The sequence below is a fragment of the Mugil cephalus genome, chromosome 13 (assembly GCF_022458985.1).
Source record: "Mugil cephalus isolate CIBA_MC_2020 chromosome 13, CIBA_Mcephalus_1.1, whole genome shotgun sequence".
Taxonomy (NCBI): domain Eukaryota; kingdom Metazoa; phylum Chordata; class Actinopteri; order Mugiliformes; family Mugilidae; genus Mugil; species Mugil cephalus.
Genome location: NC_061782.1, coordinates 21,370,834 through 21,398,812, shown reverse-complemented (window position 1 = coordinate 21,398,812; position 27,979 = coordinate 21,370,834). Strand labels below are relative to the sequence as shown.

The 27,979-nt window shown below is 39.9% G+C and overlaps 1 protein-coding gene across 3 annotated transcripts; it reads right to left on the bottom strand.

Moving 5' to 3' along the window:
* Window positions 1-27,864, bottom strand: abch1 (ATP-binding cassette, sub-family H, member 1). 3 transcript variants are annotated; one of them, XM_047603861.1, is made up of 21 exons: window positions 27,774-27,864; window positions 27,118-27,237; window positions 23,981-24,129; window positions 22,131-22,290; window positions 20,872-21,026; window positions 19,175-19,282; window positions 18,522-18,615; window positions 15,150-15,224; window positions 14,763-14,943; window positions 13,845-13,941; window positions 13,588-13,756; window positions 12,707-12,807; window positions 10,627-10,697; window positions 10,233-10,282; window positions 10,060-10,116; window positions 9,837-9,907; window positions 8,908-8,996; window positions 7,747-7,850; window positions 5,765-5,924; window positions 4,632-4,736; window positions 1-2,861 (listed from the first exon to the last, which is right to left on the bottom strand). In XM_047603861.1, exons 2-21 carry the CDS (start codon window positions 27,187-27,189, stop codon window positions 2,755-2,757), a joined length of 2,175 nt encoding a protein of 724 aa, XP_047459817.1. In that variant the 5' UTR covers window positions 27,190-27,237; window positions 27,774-27,864; the 3' UTR covers window positions 1-2,754. The 3 variants fall into 3 exon arrangements, with proteins under 3 accessions (XP_047459817.1, XP_047459818.1, XP_047459819.1); XM_047603862.1 differs by lacking the exons at window positions 27,118-27,237; window positions 27,774-27,864 and adding an exon at window positions 26,580-26,997; XM_047603863.1 differs by lacking the exons at window positions 27,118-27,237; window positions 27,774-27,864 and adding an exon at window positions 26,006-26,146.
* Window positions 27,865-27,979: the final 115 nt, after the last annotated feature.

Sequence of the window (27,979 nt, the reverse complement as noted above, 5' to 3'; positions counted from 1 at the left end):
GATTTTTCAGCCAAGTTTATTGTTTCAGAGTAAATGAAGAGAACTTCATCGAGGCATGTGTGCGATCACAGTGTCCACATGTCACAACACCGGAGAGTAAATTCTTTACATGCTCTTTGGGGAGAGACAGCAGAGGTAGTCGACTTGAGTATGGACCGGAGAGAACCAGACTGGCCGCACAAACTTTCACAACACTGTTTACATGAACTGCAATACTCAAAAACCTATTCAAATGTTGCAAAATTTTAATGCAAACAAAAAATCATGGACATGCTGAGAAATAACCAAAGTTGATTAAGATTAATTAACAAAACATGCAATTTTATATCAAGGAATTTTGTGACATGGAAGCGATAGCCTCCCACTAGCAATATAAGCATTTATTAAAAAATTGGCAACAAACCTTTGTAGTACGCTAGCACCTCTGTGAGGTTAGCAGGTTAGGTGTTAGCATGCTAATATACGCTAATTAGCATAAAACGCAAGGGCGGTTGTTTAATAAGAACCCAAAAAATCATCAGCTGGATACTTGCAGTTCATGTAAATCTTCCAAAATAAAAATACACGCATTTAGTTGTTCAGTTTTTCCAGTTGGAATCTGGGTATGTGAAGACCACACGTAAGGTTACAGAGCAAGTCTGAACAAAAAAAAATCACCAATCTTACACAAAAAAATATATATTGCATCCTCACGAAATTTTCTAATAACATCCTCATAGCATCCTCAGCACGGTCCATCTCTTTAAAGTTATTTTGTGAAGCTATATCTGTCAAGTGAGGCACAGAGGTAATCCCACCAAGATGTGGGATTCATCTTCAGCTTTCTGACAAAATACGAACTAATACAGAGTTTGAGTATCCTCAAATTTGGCAAAATAAAGTCCCATGTACAAGCATGTTTGTGTCATCTGAAAGCTGTTTCTATAAGATAAAGATGCCTACTCTCCCCCTTTTTCTGACAAGAACATCAATGTCCCTTAAAATGTGATGTACATACAGCAGAGCTGACGAGCAGATTTACATTGCAATAAACTCTACACACAGCTATCTTTACATATATTCATAGCATTAGAGCATAATCCAACACAAACCAATCAGAGTCATTTAGATTAAATGTTTATCCTCTCGTATTAACAACTGAACTTGCATTACCAGTTATAAGCAGCATCACGGATACAAGAGAGGAGACATTCACAACACATCTGGACACAACTCATGCTGGTGTTTAGATATAAATTATATTGTGACTGATCGATAGATGTAAACATTTCGAAATCTTGGATTGGCACAATATGTGATGCTGGTCTGGTGCTTTTTCACTGTAGATCTGTCAGTGTTTTTCACTTTTAAAGAAATAGTTTAACAAATTATCTTTAAGTAGCACTCTCGTGATTTAAAACTAATGAATATGAAGCGAAAATTTGTTAAATCTAAATACTTCTCTGCCCATTTTCAGTATTTATGCTAAGCTAAGCTAACTGCTGCCTGTTGCTCCATATTTAGTTTTATTAACAGATCCAACTGTTCCTTTAAAGGCAGAATGTACGTGGTCCTGGATATGTTATTTTTTCCATCATGCCGTCCTTTATTTTTAACAGTTTTTAAAATTAAAAATAATAATAAAAAAGCATATTAAAGAGTTGTTTTAAATTTTAAATTACAGACGACATGTTGAGGCCAAAATGGTATTACTCATTTTATTCTGTATTACTGTTGAAAGAAGACTCAAAAACAAAGTATAAAGTTGGAGCAGTTTCAAAAATATAATTGCATGGATGCAGACAGCTTGAAGAACACACCACACCTGACCTGTGAGGAGAAATCTGTCCAACAGCCTCCACTCTGTCCAGCAAAGTAGAGTTTAATAATAATAATAATAAAAAAAAAGATAGAACAGTACCAAAATTTGCCTTTCCCTTCACCAATCTCCTCCCACAGGAGTGTAGGCACAAAACAAAATAATTTACAGATTCATTTAGAGGCTTGAACTGAAAACAATGCATCAACGCTGACATGGTGGTTTGCTTTTGAGCACCCGGTAACACAGATGAAACACAGACCACAGACACCACTTCCTGTTACAACTCGGCCGCCTGTAGAAGACAGCGTCGTCTGAATCTGTGAGTTTCCTGGGAACATGAAGAAATCAGCGCTTTAAATCTACGTTCCCACGACGTTACACAATAATCTATCTCCTCCTTTTCACATTTCTTTCAAAATCCTTCCTTGTGCTTTTCTTTTTCAGTGTACACTTCATCTATAATGAAAATACTATGCGGACATAAACAAATGTCCTACACTTACAGTGAGTATTTTCACTGTGATTCCTATTATTTTTCTCCCAAATAAAAGTAAAACAAAAACCTTCTCAATTAGAATTAGACTTAGGGAAAATGGAAATGTTAAAAAATGACCCTGAGTTGGTACATGGCCATTCAGAGAGATTCAAGAAGCTGCAGATAGAAGTGGAACAAACTTTAAGACAATAACAATTAATCTACTGTTGTGCATGTTGTGTGTATTTCTATGTGCAGCAGCTTGAACAGACCAAAGCAACTGTCGCAGGATCAGGCAGCTGCTGGGAACTGTAGATCTGGGTATTTGTAAATGTGTGTGAGATCATTTGAAGAAGGGAGACTTATTTCAGTCCTTAAACCACAGGGCTGCCCTTCTTTTTTTCCTCTTGCCCCTGTCCACAGACAGAAGGCCTGGTCGAGTCGATAGCTTCTAGGCTTCACAGCTCCGTCACGTCGGTCACGTCCTCAGCTTTAAGATGACCGTCGCAAGGATGAGGAAGAAAGTGTTCCAGCCGAGGGTGACGGCAAAGCCTCGCCACACCATCATCCGAGAAAGACCCCAGCCTGGTGGGAAGATTTAAAGTTACTTAGACACAGGAAGAACTGATACAGCTGCAGTTAGGGTCTGGAAAAGTAACAAAACAAAGGAGGAAACTCATTAATTGGTGAATGTACATGGGGTTCAGACTTCAGGGAGTCATCATCTGCAAAGAATTCTGGACAAATAATTAAAAAGATTCATTTGTCCACTGTTACGATAGGAAACTGTTTAAAAATGGTTGTAACTCCTACACCTTCCCTACAATTTGACTGTGAATATGTTCAAATTAAAGCGACCAATGTGCACTTTAAGACTGTTAACAAACCAACATACCGCTCAGAATGGAAAAGATAACGAAATGTACAAATCAATCCCAGACTGATCCCAGTCCCCGATGGACCTTGTGAAGACATTTGAAGAAACATAACCTAAATGGCTGCTCAGCAGGGAAGAAGCACCAGCTTCAAAACAGCCATAAAAAAAGACAGAATACGGTTTGAGGCAACACGTGGGCTAAAAGATCCTTCTTTCTGGAGGAATGCCCTTTGGTCTGATGAAACAACCATTGACCATGATGACAATGGAGGAAAAATCATCCCAGCCATGAAGCACGGGGGTGGCAGCATGTTTGCGCTGCAGGAGGGACTGGTGCACACAGAAAATAGAGAGCATCATGAAGAAGAAAGATTATATGGATCGACTGGGTGGAACTGAAAAAGATGGTCTGCAAACCTGACTCAGAGATGTTACAACAGAATTAAAAGATGAAATAAGTCTTGCTCTCTACTCATGACATTTCATACAAATTAATTTGGCTAAAAGTCTGACTTCAGTTGTACATGAATCCAACTGTTTGCAAGAAGTTGAACGAAAATTTGCCAATCATTCAGTTATGTTTACATTTACAAAAAAAAAAAACTAATTACTGCCTCAATCCGACTTTAACTGGACAAATTAAGCGCTATAGACTTGGAGTTCTCCTTATCTGATTAAGGCCCCCAGATAATGTGATTGGAAATTTTCTGGGGCATGTGTATGCTTAATCACATTTTTAACTGGACAATCGCTTTTTCTTGGAAAAATATCCAAGAAAGCAAATCGCAGAAGATAGGATAAACAAATAGCGAGTATCTCATCTGCACCTGATTAGTGTGCCCATTAAAAAGTGGTACTATTATACATCTTGTTGTTGTTTGAAAAGCCGATCTGCCGCATGAACGACTCTTGTTTATTATATGATGTAATAGGTCAACTGGAAAGGGAGCTGTATTAACCCGCTGACAAGACATATATCGCCACCTAGTGTGTAGGAGGAGGACATGTTCCCGTCAGTTATTTGATTTTTGTCTGCTGCATGTAAAGTGGGACAAGGACTGTAGTCAGGAATTTTGAGCATAACTCAATTAAGCTGTGCATATAAATGCACTGAATAATGTATTAGGATAACAAAAAAAGAAGAAAAAGAAAAGTTTCAGTTAATCCTCCAAATCGTCTCGTCTTCCATTAAGGTCCTCTAACAGGAAATGGCCTGCCTGACTTCCTGAGCCGTATCATGTAACACGGAGGGAGCTCAGGCTGCCGTCACGTCTTATTGTTCAGAGGCAATAAGGTCAAAATAAGGAGAAAAGATCGGGAGACCGAGCGAAACCACTACACCTTACATTCCAAGAAGACGAGTTGCACAGGAGCCAGAACTGATTAATGATTTAGACGGCTGGCTGTGCTGTGTATAACGTAACCATTTGACCCTCACGCAGCAGCTTGTGACATTTTGAAACTGCGGCACAACGTACCTCTATACATGATACAGCGAAGGGCTTCTGAGGCGTAGGTCTGAGGAAGAGCCAGGCTAAGGTAGCGGAGAGGATACGGGATACACTCCACGGGCCAGATGATACCTGCATCCCAGGACAGAGAAGACACAGTGTCAGATGTCGCATACGCCTGCTGTTATTCTCTTGTTTATTTTTTGCAGCACATGAGAAAATAGGGTCACTTCGTGGTTCATTTATTAGCCGTTGTGGAGCGTTCGCATGGTCGTCATCAGCACGTCACAGATTCAGATTTCAGCTTTTGGCTTAAAAGTTCAAGTTTGTAGAAGACTGTGTGACATGATTTACGCTCCAGACAAAATAGTTGATCAACAGACCTTGTGGCAAGACTTGCTTTGCTGCAGTTTCCAAGATTTTCAAGAAAATTACCAGGAAACTAAATTAAGTTTATTATAATATAAAGGTATCTAACCACCTAACCATTATCTCTCTGTTCTCAATCAACCCTCTGCATCCTTCTGTGTTCTGTGCTTCCTCTTTATCTTCCCTCATTACAGGAAACAACAAGGAACTGATGGTTTCTGAGACATGACCCCATCCTGACTTTGCATGGGTACCCCTCTCATCCATTTCCTTCTACTCCTCGCATCTCTCACCTCTCCCCTTCACCCCTTCCCTTTGACTCTCCTCCTCCCTGTCTGGGATGTTTATTGAAATGTATTTACTTTTATTATTTTATGATCTGTCATTAATATTTAACTTGTCATGTCTTGTGTTGTTTTATTGATGTTGTGTAACCTTTATTATTTGTTTGTTTATGTGAACTGTAGAACTAGAAACCTTTACGGTTAAAGAAGCATAAAACATGAGAGAGAGCTAGAGAGGAAGGAAGTGATTTCACTGTCTTCTTTTTGACTCTTTACGTATGATAACGTGGTGTATCAGAGGATTAACAAACACCAAGACCACCCACTCAACGGTGACAACACTAACTACCCAATTCTCAGTTTTAAATTAGGCTTACACAGTTTGCGGCATCAAAGAGTTTCTAACCAGCTTTTACCGGTTCAATAATGGTCCAGTAATCAGACACCTACTGCGCTTTTCAAGACAGTTTACACTCACACAGGTTTCTTTTTTCACCCGCTGCTTACCACTGATGATGAGGTTGGGGTAGAAGATGCCCAGGGCGGCCTGGTTGGCGCTCTGCTCGTCGTCGATTGCGGAGGAGATGACGAGGCCGAACGAGATGCCGGTGACGCCCTGCAGCACGATCAGGATTATGACCAGCACCAAGGAGCCTTCATTAGGCATCTGCAGAGAGAGGGAGAGAAAGACAAAGGGGTGAGGTACGATAACGACCTAGAGAAAGACACACGGCTGCAGCGGAGAACAAAGTGATCTATATATCATCAGAAATAAAAAAATATGCATGTAAAATGTTAAAAATTTGTAAATGTGGATCCAGTGCAAGTACAGTATCTTAAAATAAATGGTCACTTTGAACACTCCCCCTCGTGATTTATGTATTGAATCTAGTTCAGATATTTCCCTAAAGGCTGACAAATAAAAGAAAATAGTTGTGTGGCATGTTAGTTTGACCTGATATGAATCTGCACGGTTGTTAATTCAAATGAGCACAGGCCTTTGAGCCTTCAAATGCATAAGTGAAAAGTTGTGTTTGTCTTATGTGGCTCATACGAGACCTCAGCTCATTTCACTTTATGTTGAAATGAACCTAAAAATACTCTTCACACTGTATCCATGTATAATTTATTTTACTTTACTTTGTCACTGTCATTCCAATGAAATGTTTAATTAAACAATGTCCATGAAATGTTTAATTAAATGTGAGCATTAAATTTAAGCCATTAGTTGAGGCTCAGAAATGTTTACTGAACAAGTTGCGCTGAGTCTGACAGCGCCACTAAATCACCAGAGAACTAATATAAGGAGCGTGACGAGAAGACGAGATCACGCAAAGTGGAGAAAGAGATAAAGAGGTAAAGACCAGCAGAGGCACAGCCACTCTCTGATGCGCTGCATTGATCTGCACCACACGAACACCACATGAAATGGAAAGAAACGTCACTAGCGATAAAGTTTGTGAAAACAGAATAAACGCAGAGAGCAGAAGCTATTCAACATCTTATAAAAACAGAGAAAAGTGTGCAAGCTCAGATGATTTAAGGTGATAACTCTCTGAACTTGACTGGGACGTGTCTGTGTGTGTGTGTGTGTGTGTGTGTGTGTGTGTGGGCGCACTCCTTGGTGTGTTCAGACACTATCCGTCTCCCCTGACAACGTGCAAAAATAGACCTGCACCCAGAGGCCACATGACCACTCGGTTGCCACAGCAATCAAGGGCTGTTGTCGTGGCGATCCCACAGTGATCCCTGGATACTGCCAACGCGGGAAGTGATTTATGGAGTGGTGGTCTCTTTGGACTTCGGCACCTTAATTAACACCGACACACAGAGACGAGAGCACACACCCATGAAAGCATGTGCCTGCACGGACGCACACAATATCTGTCTGCTTATGTCTGCGGGGCCTTCGCCTTGTATTGATTATCTATGGAAATCAACAGACATGTGCGTGGTTTGTTGTTCTCACAGCAAATCTGACCTGCTTGACCTTCGCAGTCTGGTGGAGTCACATGAGAGGATTCACACCATTGTCTCTGAGGGGGGGGCTTTGCATTAATTTTTTTATGGATATAAATGTGTCGATCTTGGAGAATAAGGGTTAATGAAAGCTGTGCATTTCTAATCTGCTGCAAGCAAGTACAGACGTTTGATGATGAGGTAAAAATGTTAATTAACTGGGTAAAAGGCCTGCTTGGTTGGTGAAACATTAACCTTCAACTGCAACAGGAAACTCTACTAGGAAAGAAGCGACCTTTCAGAGGCAGTTTTCAGTTTAGAACAATCTTATAAATATTACAGGAAACAATCAACAGTCCTTTTTATAGGAAACTATTCTCCCGTCCCCAAGTGGTTGTTTAATTATTTGTTCTATATTTCCCCCTGCTGTTCCTTTCTACCCAGTGGATCCAATTTTCTGCAATTAACAGTTTCATCTGTGTGCGTGTGTGTTTGCGCATCTGCAGCGAGTTTGCCAGTGCAGCACCAACCTTGAAGACGAGCAGTATGAAGAGGAGCAACAAGATGATCTGAACGCTGATGACGAACAGCTGAGAGAAGAGGTGAGCCAGCATCGTCTCCAGAGAGCTCACACCTGGTCACGGGGAACACTGTCAGCTTAAGTTGCATTTTTCACAAGGAAACGTGCACAGAAATCACATTTATACTTGTGCTTTTAGCGCTAGCATAGTTGTTTGCATAGTTTGCCAAAGGAAATTTGATGGGTTTTAGTTTCTAAGTGTTTTTTTATGTTTTTCTTACAACTGGTGATCTTATACATCATAGAAACACCATTCAACACGTTCTATTTTTCACTGTTTAAATGTTATGACTTACCAACTTTTCTGTCTAATGAAAACCAAGAATTTGTTGGTTTGTGGTTAACATGGTGTGCAGCACAGAGGGTTCTACAAGTGTGTGCAACTACAGATGATTGGAAAGTAAGAGACTATCATTTTCATGTTGTTGCTGTGGTAACAGAGTTTTGTGCCTTAAAAGTATATATATTTTGTTAGAACTGATTCAGGATGGGCTCCATGCCATTAGCAATACAGCAGCATTAGACCACATTTGGGTCATTTCCTTTCTATTTCAGACACAAGAATTTCTTTTAACAAAGGTCACTTTGCACTCATGGGTTCAGCACATGAAAGGACGATGTACATCAACTCCTAATGATGACAGAATTTTAACGTACGGTTTAAATCATTAATCACCTTCCTGCTCCTTCTAAAATAAACTCAGTCTATAACATATTTTAATACATCATTAATAATTAATTGAAATTTACAGAGAGCTTTTAAGTTCTCAATCACTTACAGGGGTAAAAATAAAAACAATGCACGTTTATCTGGACTTTGATACCTGATAAACATCATCTTCACTTTCAGCAGTGATAGTGTTCCTCCCTCTGCTGGCCATGTCTCAAATTACACTTAATGATTTAGTCAGGATTAAAATCTAAATTAAATTTAAAAAAGTATTATATTATATTATATTATATTATATTATATTATATTATATTATATTATATTATATTATATTATATTATATTGTATTATATTATATTATATTAAATTATAGTTAGCCGCCTCCTAACTTTCTTTGTGCAGTGCATTTCATGGAACTGTGAGACAGCTTTGACCTCTCACCTGCGACCCAGCATCTGTCCAAAAGTCCCTCTTTCCTCTCCAGGACAAAGGAGAGCGCCGTCAGACCCACTGCCAGGTAGAAGGTGATACTGAAGGATAAATGGCAGGTTAACATCCTCAGTACAGAGCCACAGAGTTCTGACATGTTGGTGGGTTTCCTCACATGAACTACTTTAAGGTCCTTACACAATATTTCTATTGGATTGTGATCAGGACTTATACCAGGCCATTGCAAAACATTCATTTTTTTTGTTCTGTTCGTTGACCGTTCTTTTGTAGAACGACTTGTGTGCTTGGGCTCCTTGACTTGCTACACAACATAGTTTCCCTTGAAATTCAGCTCACGGACAGATGGCCTCATATTTTGTTTTAGAATTTGCTCGTATAATTCAGAATTTATTGGTCCATCAGTGATGCCAAGCTGTCCTGGCTCAGATGCAGCAAAAACAGGGCCAAACACGGACAGTCACTTAACAGCCATCTTCTCAATCTGCCTAGATTTGTAGACTCACAAGTCTTCAGAGATGGTTTTGTAACAGTTTCCAGTGTTATGAGCCAGAACAACTCATTTGAGGCTCCTTTAGTCGTGCAATAGGACACAAATGTTTTGTGACGATCAGACTGTAACAAATTCCTTTTTTTTTTTTTTTAGCAAATTGGGGCAGTGAACAAAACCACATAGCTCATAGCTCGATTAACCTCTGCATGTAAACGCACTGATTGACTGAAAACTTCATGAAAGATGAAACTCCATAAAAGCTAACTTGTAATATTACTTTAAGACTGATGTGAAAATCCACTGATGCTCTGAGTCATTTCTATGCAGAAAATTCTTAAGGGTGCAAAAACATTTGGGCAGCACTCTAAGTGAACACAAAGCATTGAAACCATTCTTTAAACCAGCACAGACACAGTCACGTTGTACTGACCTGAGCACAGCTCCAGGTGTCACAAATGTAGTGAAGTCTGTGTTCTGGCTGCCATAGATCGGCTCCTCAAACTGGAAGATGACCATAACAGATTTATCCACATTTTATTAAACGGTTTACAAGACAGCTGCATATAAAGTATTCATGGGTTATAAAACTGTGTCTTCTTTAAGATTAGCAAACATGTCCACAAAACAACAATATTTTTTCTTTGGTTTCCTACCTTTATTGGAAAGGCCACGAGGTACGACATACTACCCATTTTATAATCCACAAAAGCCTGCAGGACAGAGGACCACACATAGTTATTACTATTTAGTTCAGAGTGTTTTGTGTTGTGTAATGTATATTAGAAGATGTACACAGTGTATATGTTCTCTGTAATGACATTTTTACCTGAAAGGCCTCGTGTAGTTTCTTCTGGAGCATTATAGCTATTTGTCGATCTAGGGAAAAAAAACAAAAAATAAATAACATTGTCAATGACTATTTTACCTTTAAGATATCTGATTCCCTTTTTATACTTTAGTTCATGTTACATGTATCTTACTTAGACTTAGACAGACTTAAATGATCCACGAGGGAAATTACTTGGTCACAGTAGCTTTGTTGCAAATACAAGTAACACTCTTAAAAACCACAAGAAAGATAAAATAAAATAAGATTAAATATATATAAATAAAATATATATAATGAAACAGAAATAATATAAGGCACATCCAAAACATGTTTATAATATAATGTCAATTAATCGACAGTAATTATCAAAAACAGTGAGTGCAGATCTTACTCGTCAGGTCCAGCCAGACGTGCATCGATCCTCCATCGATCACATCTTTGGGAACCTGCCGCTGCAGCATCCTGTAAAAATTCCTCTAATTAAGTCAGTTTTCTTGACTAAAAACACAAATATTTTACATGACAATACCTTGATTAAAAGATATGAATCATTTCACAAGCGTTTGACCTCAGGGAACGCAGTTATGCAACGTCTTTGACCACAGTCTGGTTCCACCAGTTAAAACATGGAATGTCACTCAGGCTAATTATTCCTCGGACACAAGTACAGCACCACCCACAGTGTTGTTGAAGGCGTTATTAGGCATGCACCTTTGTCAAGAGGACAAACTTTTGAGTGTTTCTTTTCTTGCTCCCCTAAGTTTTGTCTTTGCAGCATTCACTTGAAGGCCAGTGTTATTGTAGAAGTTGCGGTTCTCATTCTCAGTTCCGTTAACCACTGAGAATGTGGCCTCTTTCAGAACAGTTCTTTACAACTTCTACTGTTTTTATTTCTGTGTGTACATTAGTGTCAAATTGTCCTTTTGCAAGTATTTGTGCCCTTAGTTCTCTAATTTCTAAAGGAGCTTTAACCGCACTAACCGGTTTGACGTGTGCGCTCATTTTTCAAAGATATGAACTCTTTTTGGAGTTCTCTAATTATCATAAATGCTGGTCATTTGCATGTTAATCACTTGACTTTTCTCATCATTTCTATTACTCTATTTTGTCATTTCTTTCTGTTATGATTCTACTTGACATATCTGATAGTTAGCCCCTTGTCCATCGCGCCTATTCCAGACAGTAATTTTCCAAAAATAATACCATGATTGAGCAGTTCAGATTATTTTCACATGACCGGTAACAGGTAAAAGAAGACACCTTTTGTTTATCTCCAGCAGGTCTGTCACATGAGCAGCACATGATTCAGTGAGACTGGGGAGCGCTTGATTGGTCGGAGCTAAGACACAACCTGTCCAAGTGTGTTAGGGACAGGAATGACAGGACGGTCGAGCCAGGAATCGCACACATGCCGTGATTCACACCTAAAAAAAAACAGCTCATTGCCTATACCTAACAGGACTGACTCACGCTCACATGATGGCAGCTCTCAGGTGTGAGTCTGGCGCGGTATGAATTCTGAGCCATTGTTTGTGCGTCAAAGACGCAGAGAGGGAGAACAAAAGGGACTGAAAATAACTGATCCAAGATGGAGAAAGAAACAAGTTTTACATTTCAGCCTCAGACAACTAGACAATGCTTCAGTGATATAGCATCCACGTATAATTCCTAAGCGGTAAATCACGTAATACATGTTATACAGGACGGAGAAATGTTGCTGCAAGCAGATATACTGGAAAACATTTCTGATACAAGTATTGTATAATATATGGTTTAAAAGAAGTCGTTAGTGTGTGTGGGCGCAGTGAGGTTACAAGTGTTCACCATGTCTCTTTGTGTGATGTGTTTGTCTCTGCAGCTGAAACGCTGCCTATGCGTCACATGGTGTTTTGTTTTTTGTTTTTTTTTACTAACAGTGCCAGCCTGCTTTACTGTGGCTGCACTGAAAATCCCTTTGACGCACTTGTTTGCGAACCTTTCTGTAAACAGGACAGGGCTACAGGTTCACAAACATTGCGAGCATCAATCCGTGCAGTGACATGATTAAAAAGAGAGTATTAGAGGTATTACAGCGAGCCGAATGAGGAAGGAAGAGTAAGCCCTGGGTGGGGAGGGGGAAACGTGCGGTAAAGGTCAAATATTCAGACTAGTTGAGACGTGTCAGGCTCCAAATACACAAAGAGAAGTGAGACTTATTTACAGTTCATGTATACAGCCACATGTCTCATTCCAGTGCGGCTAGGGACATTCTGAACTCATCTTGCTGGCTGCACCACTTTATCTAGCACCACATTAATGCCTTCTTATTTCTTTTTTATCTCCCGTGTGCACCGTCCTTAAACGGTCTGCTGTTGCAATGCTGCAAATTTCCTCACTGTGGAATAAATAATGGATCATCTTGCCTTATCTTATTTTGTGCTAACCGATGCGGGTCCATCGTGTCTGATCATTTATGGTGGTGTTTCTCTCACCGTTTAGTCAGGTAGCTGGTGAAGTTCTTGCCAAAGCCGATGACCCCCCAGTACTCTCCATTATAGATCCCCTCAAAAGCCTCCGCATGGGACAGGGGCACCTGTGGAAAATGAAGAACACAATATATTTAGATTTTATTGTGCTAACTGAAAGCTGGCTGACCATATTCTGCGCCAGAGCTCAGTGATCCTTTGCTCAAGACACCTGAGATTACAGAACCTTACTGTATGGCATAGATCAGAGTCTTATCCATCATCAGTTTATTCAACAGCATGACAACAAAACATCCAAAGACATGCTTGTTAGGTTCATTGGTGGTCTTAAATTGGCCGTAGGTGTGAGTGTGAATGGTTGTCTGTCTCTCTGTGTTAGCCCTGTGATAGACTGGAGACCTGTCCAGAGGACAAGCAGTTATAGACGATGAGAATGAGAATGAGTGCTGCAGCAGTTGGTAGTCTACCAAATACCTCAGATAATTTTTCTCACAGTACAGTTATGTTGAATGTGCATTTGCTTTTGCTGGTTTACTAGAAAAAGGAAGTCTCAATGTTTGTTCTGCTGTGAACCGTAGCGGAACAGAAGTTGTTCTAATTTGGCCGGGCTAATTTTTAACAACCGAGAGAAAAGCCTGTCACTTCTTTTCTAGACTGAAACATTTGCTGCAACAATCACTCTGAGCGGTGAGGGAAAATGCACAAACAATACAAACACGAGGAATCACATACAAATAATAAAACAGCAACAGGAAATAAATCTGAATCTGCCAACAGACGCACACAACGTGAACATTTTCAGATCCTCATTGACTCTGAGAGCTGCGGTAAACATGTGAACATGTGAGCGTTAACTACATGAATGTCTCTCTGGGCCAAATTAATACCTGGTTTACACTGGAGTTATCCAGGAAGGACAGCAGCGCTTGGCTGTAAGAGGAGGGGGACGTCTCGTTGTTCACCACAGCAACCTGGATCCCCTTCGGGTCTCCACCGACGCACAAACAGATCAGAGAGACCTGGATGACGGGCAGCAAGAACTGGAAACACAGTGAGCTGCGAACAAAGAGGAGACGGTAACAGTCACAAACACAGACGCTGATGTTATTTGGTAGATGTTAAACACTGTTAAACTACAACGCACCCGGGCATCCTCTTCATCCGCACCAGTGTCTTGATCATCAAGGCGGCGATGTTTCTCCACTTAGGCAGAATGTGTCGGGCTCGCACCTTCCAGTCCGCTGAACACAACACACAAACACACAATTAATATACTCATTAAACTGTACCAAATTATATTGACAACATGACAGGGTAAATTATCGACTCTCCTCTACACTTCACGAGCTCTGTAGTGTGATTCAGCTCACTATCTATCTGGCTCTCATTGCAAACCTAACCGTGTATCACCATCTACACCAACTGCCACCTTCAGAAGTTTTCTGATGACTCTGCTGAAGTAGGAACCACAAACAAAGGAACTGGTTGTGGACACGAGGAGTAAAAAGGCTCCAGTGACCCTGTTACCATCCATGACTACTAATATCTACAAAGCCATTTTCACTCTGCTCTCAAAATCCTGTTTTACCCTACCTGCACTCAACAACACACACTTGAGAGTGGAGTAAAACGCCTCCAGTCGGCCACAAGAGATTTGAGGCTTTACAGTGTAAAAGGCGGAACTTGATGGGTGCACGATAAAACAAGAAGGCTTGAGAGATAAGAATCACGTCTCTTCCGCACAGCTGCAGAGTGATGTGGGTGTGAATGTCAGTTGGAGGAAGCTCCAGCTGCGCGAGTGACGCTTCAAACGCTCCTTTAATCTTTATCAGCGCCTGAGCAGCCAAAGACACTTACATGCAGTACACAGTATAGCACAGAATGAGGTGCCATTGTCATCAATTTAAATGCTACCTTCACACATCCTTTTCTAAGTTCATTTTAAAGAAATGTGCCGATTGCATCAATAACGGTCCTTGGCAAAATCCAAGCTGAGGACAGCTACACCCCTATGAAAACTCACACAGATTTCAAAGCAGTCGTTTCAAAGTCATGATACTACCTGTGTATTTGGGGGCTTCATCTGCAGCTGCTGGTCCAACCGCAAGAATGGGCTGACTCTCATCCCGCCCACTCTCAAATGACTGGCTGTTCTCTAACGGTCCACCCTGCGGACTGGACCCCCGTTTAGAGCCGATCTGATCTGACGTCTCACACAGCTGCAAGAAGGCGTGCTCCAGCGTCTGCAAAAGATAACGTAAAATCAGAAGATGCACACCATTTTAGTTTACACAATATGTAGTACACATTTATAACACTGCAACTACAGTTTGACATAGTAATTCATAGCATTTAGCTGCTAAATAAGGAACACCACTTGGTCTCGCTTAATAACATTCAGGCTCTGAAGGTTCCCACAGAGCCCACTGGGAGTTTAAACAATACTCACCGTTGCACTGTGTTGCTTCATGACTGCCTCTGGAGGACCTTCAGCCAGCAAACGGCCATTTCGCATGAGACCGACCTTAAGAAACAAATGTTATTCATTCGAGATTGTATTTTGAAAAACATCACAGTTCTCACGTTTGAGACACACAGACACCTAAACACATATACACTACAGGCCAAATGTTTGGAAGCAACTTCAGGTTTCTGTTCACAATAACTTTCTTAAAAACCAGCATGAGTTCTATGTATTTTGGGATGTATATTAATGTTACCAGAACATTTCTGGATAAATGTCAGCAAAAGAAAAGAAGGGCTTAGTTTTAGGGTCGAGAGGATTTGCAAGAGTCACAACGTCAGTGCAAAAAAAAAAAAAATCCCAGTTGCGGTTCTCAATCACAGCATTATTCATTTTAACTCTTTGGCTTTTGAGAGTCTGCATACAAATATCCCTCGGTAAATGAATACCTCATAGATGTCATGCTGTTGTTAAAGCCAAAGGAGTTTACTACGAAGAAAGAAAAACTCAAATACCTGATAATTATAGCAAAAATGTCTTCTGATAAATTACTCTTTATATAATAATCGTGTTTTATTTTGATGCAAATTATACCAATGAAACTATGATCTTTGATGTACAGATTTGAAGTTGCTTCCAAACTTTTGGCCTGTAATGTATACAACTGATATTACCAAAAGGTTCCTGAAATGTTTACCGCAGCTTAAATTCAGATTCCCAAAGCAGGAAGTCAGACATTTTCAATTCTGCATTTCTTGCTCTAAATATTTTCAAGTATTTCCAAGTATTAAATGGATCATAATACAGGCTTCTGATTTTGCTTCTCTAAAGTTAATTTATGTAATTGTAAACATCCTGAATACGTGGACAGTATTACATATCAGTTGTAAATGTTTCTTGCTGTTGGTCTGAACCTCAGTTTATCATATGAGGACTCCACAGGTTTAAGCTAGCTACACAACATGAAATAGTGACTTCTTCTTGGCCTGCTTTTGTTGATGCTACACAGCATAAACGAAAGCTATGTTGCTATGTAATCAAAGTCTGCATATTGTACCAGACGGTGCAAGACTGATAAAACTGCGGCGGTGTGTTGACATGGCCGAGCAAAGCTCATTCCTTAGCAGTTTGTTAATGCACTGTGTTGTACTGCGTGCTACTTCATCGGACATACAGTACTTCTGTCACAGTGCAACACACACAAAGAAACCAAAATAAATCAACAAATGTGCCTCCTTCTCCTTAATCTGTATGACCAGATGTAGCTAAGACTCTCTAGATTTTTGGGTCTGCACGCAGACTGGAATGACCTCGGGTCTTGTTTTGCATAGCTTGAAAAAAAGCTTAAGTTATGCAGTTTCACAAGCTACGATTCCAGCGTTAAAGCACACACACATGCACGCACGTGCAAACTGATTACTATTGACTTGCTGACATTAGGGATCTGATTAACAGGTTCACATAGAGGTTTAAGCATTGTGGGACATTCAAAGTTAGTAGTCTGTAGTAGTAAGTATTTTCTGGACTCTTAGCAGGATGAAAAACCTTCTTAGACATCATGTGACAATAAGTTTTCCACTGAAACCTAGACTTATTATGAAATTCTTTCAGCAGGTAGCTCTCTAAAACTTATCAATACAATACAAGGTCTAAAATGTCTATTTAATACCCCGGAAATATTGATATCTGCACAGTTTCCATAGTTTTTATGAACTAATTTCAGGTGTAGAGTCTCTGATATACACGGATTAACAAATACAAAGTAGGTGGATGTAGTTTAGAGGTAGCTGTAAGACCAGCTACACAATAAACACTAGCGTTTCTTAAAGAAACAAGTAGGTGTGTTTACTTCACTGACCAATGAGATGGGAAAGGAGGAGCTTCAGATACAATTAGATAATGATTTGTTCCACTTCTGCATATTTCCTGAGATGAATTACAAACACAGAGACTATGAAACCCATACTACAACTCTACTACAAAGGAAGTATACTTGACACCTCTTTTAATATGCAGCTTATTGCTATAGACTACATTTAATATTGTGGCAAACAATAATTTTAAATATACTTTAAAACCATGAGTTACAAGAGAACATGCTTTAAGGACTAGTTATCTTCACCCTAAAAGTCAGTTTTCAGCAACATTAGCTGTGGTTACTGCTTACCCTAGGCTAAGCTAAGGGTTGCTGAAGCTAACCCTAAACTTAATGTTTAGTGTAAGTTAATAGTAAATTAAATTAGTTTTGTGTACATGTGCTTAGCTTCACGTAACCTAATGGTCAGTTAACTTAGCTTGGTGTTATTCTGGAGCTAAACTCGGTGCAAGCTAATGGTCAGTTAGCCTTGGTTAATGTACGCTTAGTGCTTAATTTAGTGGGAGCTAACAGTCAGTTAGCATACTGTAGTTCACCGTCAGCTTCATGTTTAGTTTAATATTGCTGTGTTTATTTTATTTGTTTTTGTGTGAATTGATATCATCATGCTATCTTCCTGTCTTTATGTGAAGTAAATTCTCATCTTACTCCCACATGAGTATCCCTTTAAACCAAGGGAAAACGGATGTGGCTAATTTACAGTACAAACTTCGGACTCTAATACAGATTTATGGACTTTATATGCAAAGAAGATTATTAGTTAAACAGTGAATGAACCCACCAAATGAGTGGATTTACACTGAGTCCAACAAGTTCAGAAAGTAACACAAATGGGGCTAAAGGGTTTTGTTCTTTTGGATTACATAATTTATGTGTCCTCCTTCTTCTTTTCAGTTTATCTTAGCAGTACACAGATTTGTATACTAGCAGGGCGAAGCTCAGACTATGTACATAAACTACAAGGCCGCCCACAACAGAATATATTTGCATAGTGTATATCATGTTACATAGACTTAAGAATACAAGGCTGGCATATGGCTGAGGCTGACACCCGGACCTTGCACTATGCGGCTAATGTTAGTGGTGATGAACAAATGTGCAAGAAGTTTTAGCTGCATTGTATTTGCATTTGACCATATTCACAGGCAGATTAATGTGATCTTTTTATTAGATTTATTAGATGAGGGCACCCGTTTATGTAAAAAAAATGTAGACATTAGTGGAAAGAAGGGCCTGTGCAATTTTCTGTACTAACTCTGTGCCTAACTAAATTTGATCGTCCTGTCAAAGCTTATTAAGACAAAAGTTCATCAAAGATGCTAACAGAGTAAGTATCAATAGACTCATTGTTTTTATGTGAGGAGAGTGAATGTGGTGCTTTGTCCTGACCGTATTCATGAATGCTGTGCATGCATGTGTTGCTTAATTTGATGTTTATGGACATGTATGTGGGTCCTGTGTTCACATATACATGATCTCACCACATTGGCTTGCCTGGCCTCCTCTATGTAGTGTGTAGTGATGATGACTGACACTTTTCCCGTCTTCACGATCTCCACTAGATGCTGCCAGATCCTGGAAGGATGACAGAAGAAACTAATTACATACATACATACATACATACATACATACATACAATACTTGACCTGCTCACTGATTTGAGTTTTCCTCAATTTGCAACTCACAGCTTCACCAGCAGTGGTTTTGCTGCCATTCGTCTAATCTGAAGAGGCTTTATGATAACTAAATTACATATCAGGATAAGACTACAGTCAGAAATATATAGATGTAATATAAATATATTAGGACTTAAAATAGTTCTTCTGGAGATTTGCTTGTTGATTGATCAATTTAACTGGTTAAAGAAAGGATTACAGTCCAGTGCCCGAATACAAAACTGCTACATAAAATATACTTGAATGACTGTGAAAAGCAGCTAATGTGATTTTTATGGCTACTACAGTCAGGAAATATAAATAATTTATATATCCATATTATTTTATGAAAGAGTTTTAGATTATTTAGTAAGATGTTTACAGCTTACGTGTTGAACTTGGTTTGCTATTTTTTAGATTATTCAACAGAAACACAGATTTTGACAGATACTGATTGGATTTTGATGAGTGTTTCATACTTAGCCCTGAGCACAGGGTCCACACCGACTGTCGGTTCGTCTAGGATGAGCAGCTCCGGATTCTGCAGCAGAGCCGCTCCGAGAGACACCCTGCGCCTCTGACCTCCACTGTAACACACACAGTTAAAAAACAAAATAAACAAAAAAAAAGTGTGACAAAGGGTGAACCTTCTGCAACTTCTGAATTCCTAATCTTTTTTTTTTTTTACTAGTAATCCACCATGCATGCATGCCAGTCCTTCCAGAGGGAGGAGGTGGGAGCCAAAAGCTGCAAAGACAAAACCTGCAAGACTAACCTGCCCGACAACACAAAGGTAAACAACAGTGCCTGAAGCAGGTTGGAGGCAAAATGATTTTCTTCTCTGTATTACAGAGGAAGGAAAGAATGATATGAGAAATCAGGAGTAAACATTGTTAGTTTGTTAGTTCCAGAAATAGTTTTCATGTTGTGTGTTGTGTTGAGTTATGAATATGAAGACCAGCATATATACTGCTAATAAATGCTGGTTTGAGATTCAAGGGAGTTTCAATGAAGACATTCTTTTCTATTCTAGAGAGAGAATAGAAGGGTCTGTGTAAAGAGTTGGGAGCCGCAACAAGAGACGATTTTTACTCCTAATGAAATAACTGTAGGATATGAGAGAGGGCCATCAAGTACAGTAATCAGCCTCAGTCTGTGGCTGAGAGATTGCGACAACGTCTCATATTACAGTTGATATTAAAAGAATGGCGTTATGTTTACTTTTATTTTTTTTAAATAACTTCTACAGAAATACTTGTTTCCTTCTATGGTTAGAGTTTTTGAATCCCAGTGATAGAGAGCTGGCAGCAAACAAGGCTCCATAGATGATAACACATGTTCAGCTGGACAAACACACAAAAAAAGACATGTTGGAGGCCGAGCTTCCGTTCAGGTTCAGGCTCGGACTTTGAGGGGAGGCTGAATGTAGAATGACAGACTCTGATAAAACTGAAATTCTTACTTGTTAACTTTTAATTTACTTGAGTATACATCTCGTTGGCATAAGATAAGAGAAGCATCTTAACAGCCTATGAACTGCAAACCATACAACTATACATGTTCCCTTAAATTAAGTGGTTATGGATATTTTCAATGACTTACTGACCACTGTTGCCTGATTGACCACTTCTTTTTGGGAGCTCATAAAATTTGGAGATACTTTTACTACAGTTTGGCCAAATGCAACATTGAATTTGTAACTTCTATTCAAGTTCATCACTCCAAAATAGTGGAGGAGCAAACCTTTAGTTTTCCTATTGCATTGAAAAAGTAGAAATTCCCTAGAAAATTTCAATGAGGCTTTTTGTTGTCCAATCTGGCAACTGATAGAGACATAACAATAACTGAGCTATCTTTATGTGACGTTTGTTTGTCTCATTATCAAATGGACACTGAGTTTATGACATAATGGAGACAGAGATGTCCTCTGTATGTGCGCAGAATTGAGGGATCAAAGTCGAGCCGTAGATGGCTGTAAATACACATTAACCTGACTCCATAAACTGGCTGTATCTAGAGATATAAAACATCAGGTCAACGTGCCCGGATCTAATATCTTTGAAGCATGCCACTCTAGGTTTACAGTCATGCTCACAGTATCATGTTCTTGAACTGTTTCTGGGTAAAGCCAGCTCCATTTTTTAATCTTGCTTTTAGTACTATTGGTGGTTTTTACCTAAGGTTTCGGACCAGACTGTGTTTCTGAGGTAGATCCAGGAAGTCAACGAGGAAGTCCATACGAGCCAGGGTTTCCTTCGATGTCAGGCCATGGATTCGGCCAAAGAAAGTCAAGGTGTCACTGATGGTGAACTCATTGTAAAGTGCCAGTTCCTGTGAAACACACGAACAACGTTCTGTTAAATGGTTGTAGTTCAATTGTTTAGAGACACAACATTTTTCCCTTCAAAGACTTTAAGAGCATCTGCTCCAGCACACTATAGTCTCTGTATGATTTTGATATATTCATTCTCACAAACTCATGATACTTCAGTAACATAAGATATCAGATTCATAGGACCTCGGTGTCTCTAGCGGATGAAGGAATTAAAATAAACCCTAAATCTGGAACAGTAATCACAAACAACCTAATAACAGCATAACTGTATAGATGAATTAATCTGATAACTCGCCCCAAACACACATTACAATCATGCAAATCCTTTAATTGGTGCAAACAGTATTTGGTCCTATACCCAGCTATTTTCTTATCACATCTCTCTCATTAATATCTTGCTATAAAATCAATTAAATACACAAAAGCATACTGCCTGATAATGTCTAATCAGCCAAACAGCACTGTCACCCACTGAAACGCTTCAATACAAATACCACTGATTTCCTTAGCACAATACTAGACGGACTGAAGTCTGGATTATTTCAGAAAACCTTTAATCTTGAGGGATAAAGAGATTAAATAATGGTTTATAGATAGATTTTCTGCACAACTAATAACCCAAGGCATACTGTATACTGATAGCTATTTTGCTTGAGTCCTGGGAGAATGCATGTCTCAGACAGCAGCAGCACATCTAAGGTGTCCTGGGCCTTTGTCTCAGGGTCACAGATCACTTCCTGCAGGGGCGCAATGTGATGCTCAGGGTAGCACGTGGGAGGACACATGCCATGTGTGTTATCAACCTCATCAGATATCATGTGTGACAGTAATGAGCCAAGCGCAGTTACAGGTCGTTCAGTACAACAGAGGCTAAATTACAGAAGCCCCAGAGGAAGGCACTTATTATAATGTTTCTGCCTTTGAGGAGTAGCTCCCTGATGTGTACGAGAACATGCAGACCCATAGGACGAGTCGTTCCAAAGACTCCGAGTGGGAATGTACGGGGTTTTGAAAAGCTACCATTAAGATGAAATACTTAGGTATAAATAAGTGCAGCGCACACCTTTTAAAGTGAGTGTGTTTTTTTTGTTTTTTTTTACCTGTGGCATGTATCCGACCATCCTTCCAGGGACGTTGTGACCAGGAAACGCTGGTGGTTTCCCCAACACGGTGATGCGCCCCCGAGAAATTTTCAGGGTTCCCACGATGCATTTCAGAAGTGTGGTCTTCCCACATCCACTGGGGCCCAAAAGGCCATAACTGCAACACACAATCAAAAATATTTCACGTAATCTGGCAATTACAGGGTTTGTCAGTCAGGTTTCTGGATGTACAATTCCAGCCACAAAAATGCATCATTGTAAGTCAACAGAAAGTAAACTAGCTGATTATGTTTGACATGCTGTGAACCATAGAAGGAGCTAAAGGCCATCTTCAGAATTAACTAAGACAACCAGAGGAGAAGAAACCCAACAATGACTTTAAAATTGACTTGCTGTTCATCTGTGCAAATTATTGTCAAGCAAAAAAAAAATCATAACACACCTTACAGTGCTACATTCGAGAAGCTGTGGAAAAACAATCATTTTTCTTTCTTAAAATATTTGTTTTTTTAAAAAAAAGTGCACCACCTAAAGTCTCGCTAGTAATTACAGTGGTGCAATTAGCTGCTGCAGAAACAAATATTTTGTTCGGGAGTTTGCTGAGAACAAAAACACAGCTGAAAGGAGTAAGCTAATTGTGCACAAAGCAACTGTTTGCTAATGTATTTGAATAGGTATGTAGTATCTAGTATGTTTTTGAATGATATAAGTTTACAAAGCCAAACATCTGTTACAGGGGTTAGAAACCTGTAACAACCTGTAAACAATTAGCATAGCTTAGATTAGCTTAGTTTAGCAAAAAGACTGGAAGAAGGGGGAGCTAAGCTAAATTACTCAAATTCCACTTCCAAGAAATACATGAATAGCAGAAGAAGATACTTTAGCAAGTTAGAAATATTTCTTCCAAAGCGTCCACACTATAAAATTGAGAGGGTTATTTTTTTTTCATTCCAAATATAGAATCAATACAAGACTTCTCAATTACTAACCAAGAATTTTGCGCACAATACATAAATGAAAACCTGAGAAAGTAAACAACAAAACACAGAAAAAAAAGATATGAATGACACATTCAAAAAGGAGTGTGATGAAGCCTTGCCTGTAAGCTCTCACCCCTTTGTAATTACAAGGAATGTAGTCTTTTCCTTTGTATTTTTTATTCTGTGGCATGCGTTACCATGTTTTAGTAACACCGCCATTATGTCTGCAGACATAAGGACGTCATTTAGCACCTTCACTGCCTGCTACAAGACTGAGAAAGCCTGTTGACTTTGACAGCGTGCCTGTATTTATTCATTTATTCTTTCAGTGTAGTTTCTGTGCACTAGGATGAACTGTAATACGAGCAGAAATGTGGTTCTGATTCAAGGTCCTAGGTTTTTGTTTGTTTATTGGTCCCAGTCTTTCTCGTCTCATGTGACACTAAAGGAATTTAGGTATGTGTGAGAAAATTGGCATACTATGAATCACCTACAGGCGGAGAAATGACAGAAGACAGACATTTACATGCAAAACATTAGGCGGTCATTAGGGACATAAGTTCTTCTAGGCACTGACAGACTCAGACTCCATAGATTTCTTTGCAATGCCTCTTTAAGATGCTCTTTCCTGTTTCAGCATTTAGAGGCCAAACAAAGTGGATTTATTGGACAAGCCTAGTCCTTGTATCTGTTAATGGTACATGGGGTGGGACGCTTTAAAATGTCTTTTCTGGATGTTTTATGTTATAACATCCCTACATTACCTTGAATTTGTCTTTTTCTACATTAAGTTGGTTAAAAATTACTGCTGAAGGCCAAAATGTCAAACACCAACAGTCAGAATTAAGCCATTGTCGATCCACTCACATGTGTCCCTGTGGTACAGTCAGGTTCAGGTTGCTGAGGACCTTCAGTTTGCCGTATGACCGGCATACATCACGGCACTGGATGGCGGAGTCCTCCTGTCCAGCAGGCAGAGTTGCCTCCAAATCTGCCTTCATGTTCCCCTCCTTCAGCTGGAAGAGAAAAGACACTTCATCAAATATAAGTGCCGGTGAGTGTCTTATTCCCGACATAGGAGGACGGAAGAGCTCATGAGATTAGGCCCTCCATTATTTAATATATTTCACATATCGTGACATGGGCAGGTGCATTAAGAAGGGGCCATATCCCATCACTATAAATATTAGATTTTTTTCTGCTTTTAAGGTCTGACGTTTTCCTCTTTTGCAAGTCTCGGGCAAAAGTAAAGATGATTTCTTCTACTCAAATTTCTATATAAATTCTGTGACGCAATGACACACTCTTCCTCTTCCTACGGATTTTCTATGAGGAAACATCAGTTATTTAATGACAAAATTGTCAGTAATGCAATTAAAGATATTCATTCATGACTTTCTTTTCTTTTTTTTTCACTTTTTAAGTAGTGAATCAGAGTTTCTATCATTTGATGCCAGTAGTGTGAGGATATGATTTTCATTGTGCTGATCTTAAAATAAACTTAAACTACTGTGCTGAACTTGCTGATGTTTGTTTCTGTCCCTCAAGTAGTTTCATCATTAGAAAAAAAAAGACTTCCTCTTTCTTTTTTTGGCTTTTTCTTACTCAGCAAAGCCACACATATGCAAATGTTTCAGCCAGTTGTAAAAAGAAGGGAAAAAAAAGGCTTTCCTGAAATGCACATTATTGACATCTTTTAGTGTGTGTTTGTTTTTGTTGCCGGAGCGATTTTATTTTAATGCATGTATTGTTGAAATGTTTTGCTTTTTACTGTGGTCAACATTAGTGACAGCTACTGTTTCTAATTAAACATTTTACATCAATAATATGATTTACTGGTCCGAGTGTAGAATAAACAGAAACAACATATACATTAGATTTACTAAGAAAGACTGAAAATGATCCCAAAATTTAACTTTTAGTTAAGAATGTGCCTTCTTAGCTTCTTTTTTTATCAATGCTTGTGGGACCCACCACCAAATGGATTCTATGATTCAAGACTCAACACTATCTGCTCTTGTTTCTTGAGTTTAGGTGCTTCACATCTTGATGGTTTATGATGTATTGTTTATTAAAAAATTAGACTTTTGGGGTTTCCTCATTGATGTTATCCTCAGAAATATCAGGAAAAATATCACGAAGTATATTTCAGTTTATTCTAGTATCTTAGAATTAAACACACCTAAACAGGGAGGAATCACATGACTAGAATAATAACAGCTGACTTTCCTCTCCTGCTGAAGTTTGTATTTCTTTGAACGGGAGTGGCGCTGATATAAAAGGGCTTTATTTGAAGTGGCTGAAAGAAAATGCAAACCATTCTTCTTACTAAGTCAGTCACCAGACAGCTCAAGGAGGCGACCGGATCAGTCTTTATTTAAAGTATGCGAGCAGGGAGAGAAACTACTTTGCCCTCTAGCCCAAAACTCAGAGAAGAATCTGACAGAACGACCCACAGAGAAAACACACTGATATTCCTGGTTTCTTTGCATCGTGGGCCAGCTCCAGCAGACAAAGCGTGTGTGTAAAACAATCCAACCGAGGCCGATAATCTCCAATAACAGCCTTCTTTCACGGCTTTCCAACTCCTTTAATCCAGAATCTCTCGTTTTCCAGAAAAGAGATTAAGGGGGCTGCAGTTGTGTAATCTGGTGCATTTGGTCGGCCTCACCTTTGGCCGTATAACCTACATCTGCAGACATCTTCTAGTGTATATGAACTACTGCGCTGCGGTGACTGGAGGTTTTGACCACTTTAAAATCTGACCTTTTAAACCCAGATAACATTTATCGCCCACATCTGAGATAATGCACGAAATAGATAGAGCTACTTCAGCACTCATGGATGGCACTGATGGAGGATAAGGCAGCATTATAGTGAAAAAGAACTCACCCTGAGAGACGACAAAGCTCAGAAGTGGCGAGGATGAAGGACACCTGATGGATGAGTTGACAAACTAATGACAACGGCTAAAGAGCATGTGAACCTCAGCTGACAAAAACATCTCAGCCACGTAAATGCAAAGTGGAAGAACTGGTTGAGTTCACCAGCCAGTAGGCAGCTTTTCCTCAGGATAATATCCACCTATCACATTCTCTCTCTCTCCTTCAAAAACTACGACAGGTTTCATATTCTGGAGGTCTGTAGTTACTGCAAATAAACGCTGTTTTAAGTCCTAAAATGAAACCCTGTAGCATAAGTGCACAGAGTTGATGTCTCACCATTGTGATGTCTGATCTTTTAAATGCCTGATTCCTACATCCAAATAAAGTTTTATTCCTGTTGCAGTGCTACTCTTCACACCAGCTGGATTGATGGGCAGGCTTACAATTAGAGAAAACGCCACAATGCTGGGGCTGAGCATTCTCTTCTGGATGGACACTTCACTCCGATAACGACCTCGATTTTTTTTTTCTTATATTCAGCCCTGCTCTGTTCTGCTCTGTTGAACAGAAATAATTCCTACCTTGCCTGCCAAGTTGTTGCCAGCTTGCGTCACCACCAAGTGGAAGAAAACGGGCTCGACAGGCGCGCTCAAATCTCTCCGGAGTCAGCGGCGAGCAGGCCGGCGAGGCTCATTTGTCGAGCGCAAATTGTTTAAAGAGAGGCCGATGTCGGGCTATTTATAAGCTGAGCCTCAGCAGCCTACTTCCACCGTGCGACCAGCTGCTGCACTTTCACTTCTCCCTTTCGCATCAGCGCAGGATGTGCGCGCTGCAGCAGGAATACGGTTTACCTACTGTGCGCGGCGCAACCTCTCTCCTCCCCTATACCTCCCTCCCAATATTAACATAAAAACCTAGCTCCGTGGTGCGTCATGAAAACTAAAATGAAACCCCTCTGCCGGTATAAAAAAAAAACGTGCATGCACCAGAGTTTCTCTCCATCTCGCTGCAGCAGCGTGCCAAGGCCTGCTGCCCGGGTACTGCCTCGGCTCTGGTACGCCCCCCACCCCTCCCCCCATCGACAAAGATAGCGTCACAAACTACCAAAAATCCTCTTACCCGCTCCTCCATCTCGGTGCAGTCTGTTGGTCCGGTGGTAGCATCATTTCGACTGGCAGCCTCAGCGGCCATGGCAGCAGAGGAGGAGGAGGAGGGCGGACCACGCAGCCGGCTGGGTCTCTGCAGGATAGAGAGAGGGGAGAGAGGGAGGAAGGGAAGGATGCGCTGTGGGACTTTTTTATACCCAAAGTGGGGCGATCTGTTTGCTCTGTTTTAGTAATGATCAACCAGTGCAACGACTGCGTTTAGAGAATATAGTATTTAATGATCCCTTCATCCACAAATTATTGCCAGATTATTGCCACTGTAAGCAGCGGCTGAGTGAAGGTGCTACAAATACGACTTGTAGCTGCAACACTGATTGTCCTCTGCAAAATATCAGTTTACCGCGTGATCTCATGCATCTTGATTTTGCAGAAACTGCAAAGTAACGGGATGTACAATGTTTGGATACAGGAGGAGTTATCCTTATAGTATTGTAATTCCCCGTAAATGTTTCTGTGATTCAAAATAACGTGGTCCAGTGTATAGTCTGTGTTCCTACTTGTAAACAACCTGTTTGGAGGAGTGACTGATACCCTGCAGCCATCTCATTTAGCAAAGGGCCTTAAGTATTGTGTATTGTGTGTCTGTTGACAGGGGTCTTGTTCCCTTACCTTTCTCAGTCACCGATGGAAATGAAGGTTCATCCTGAGAAAACCAGCTCAGCCTTCCCTCCCAGGCGTATATGACACTGGTTCTCTGACTCTGCAAATAAAACAATATATACATATAGCTCCATGTAAAAAACAAATTTTCATTTGTGATGATGATGCAGTTCCCAAAATCACCACAAGATGAAGTACAAGACAAAGACAAAACA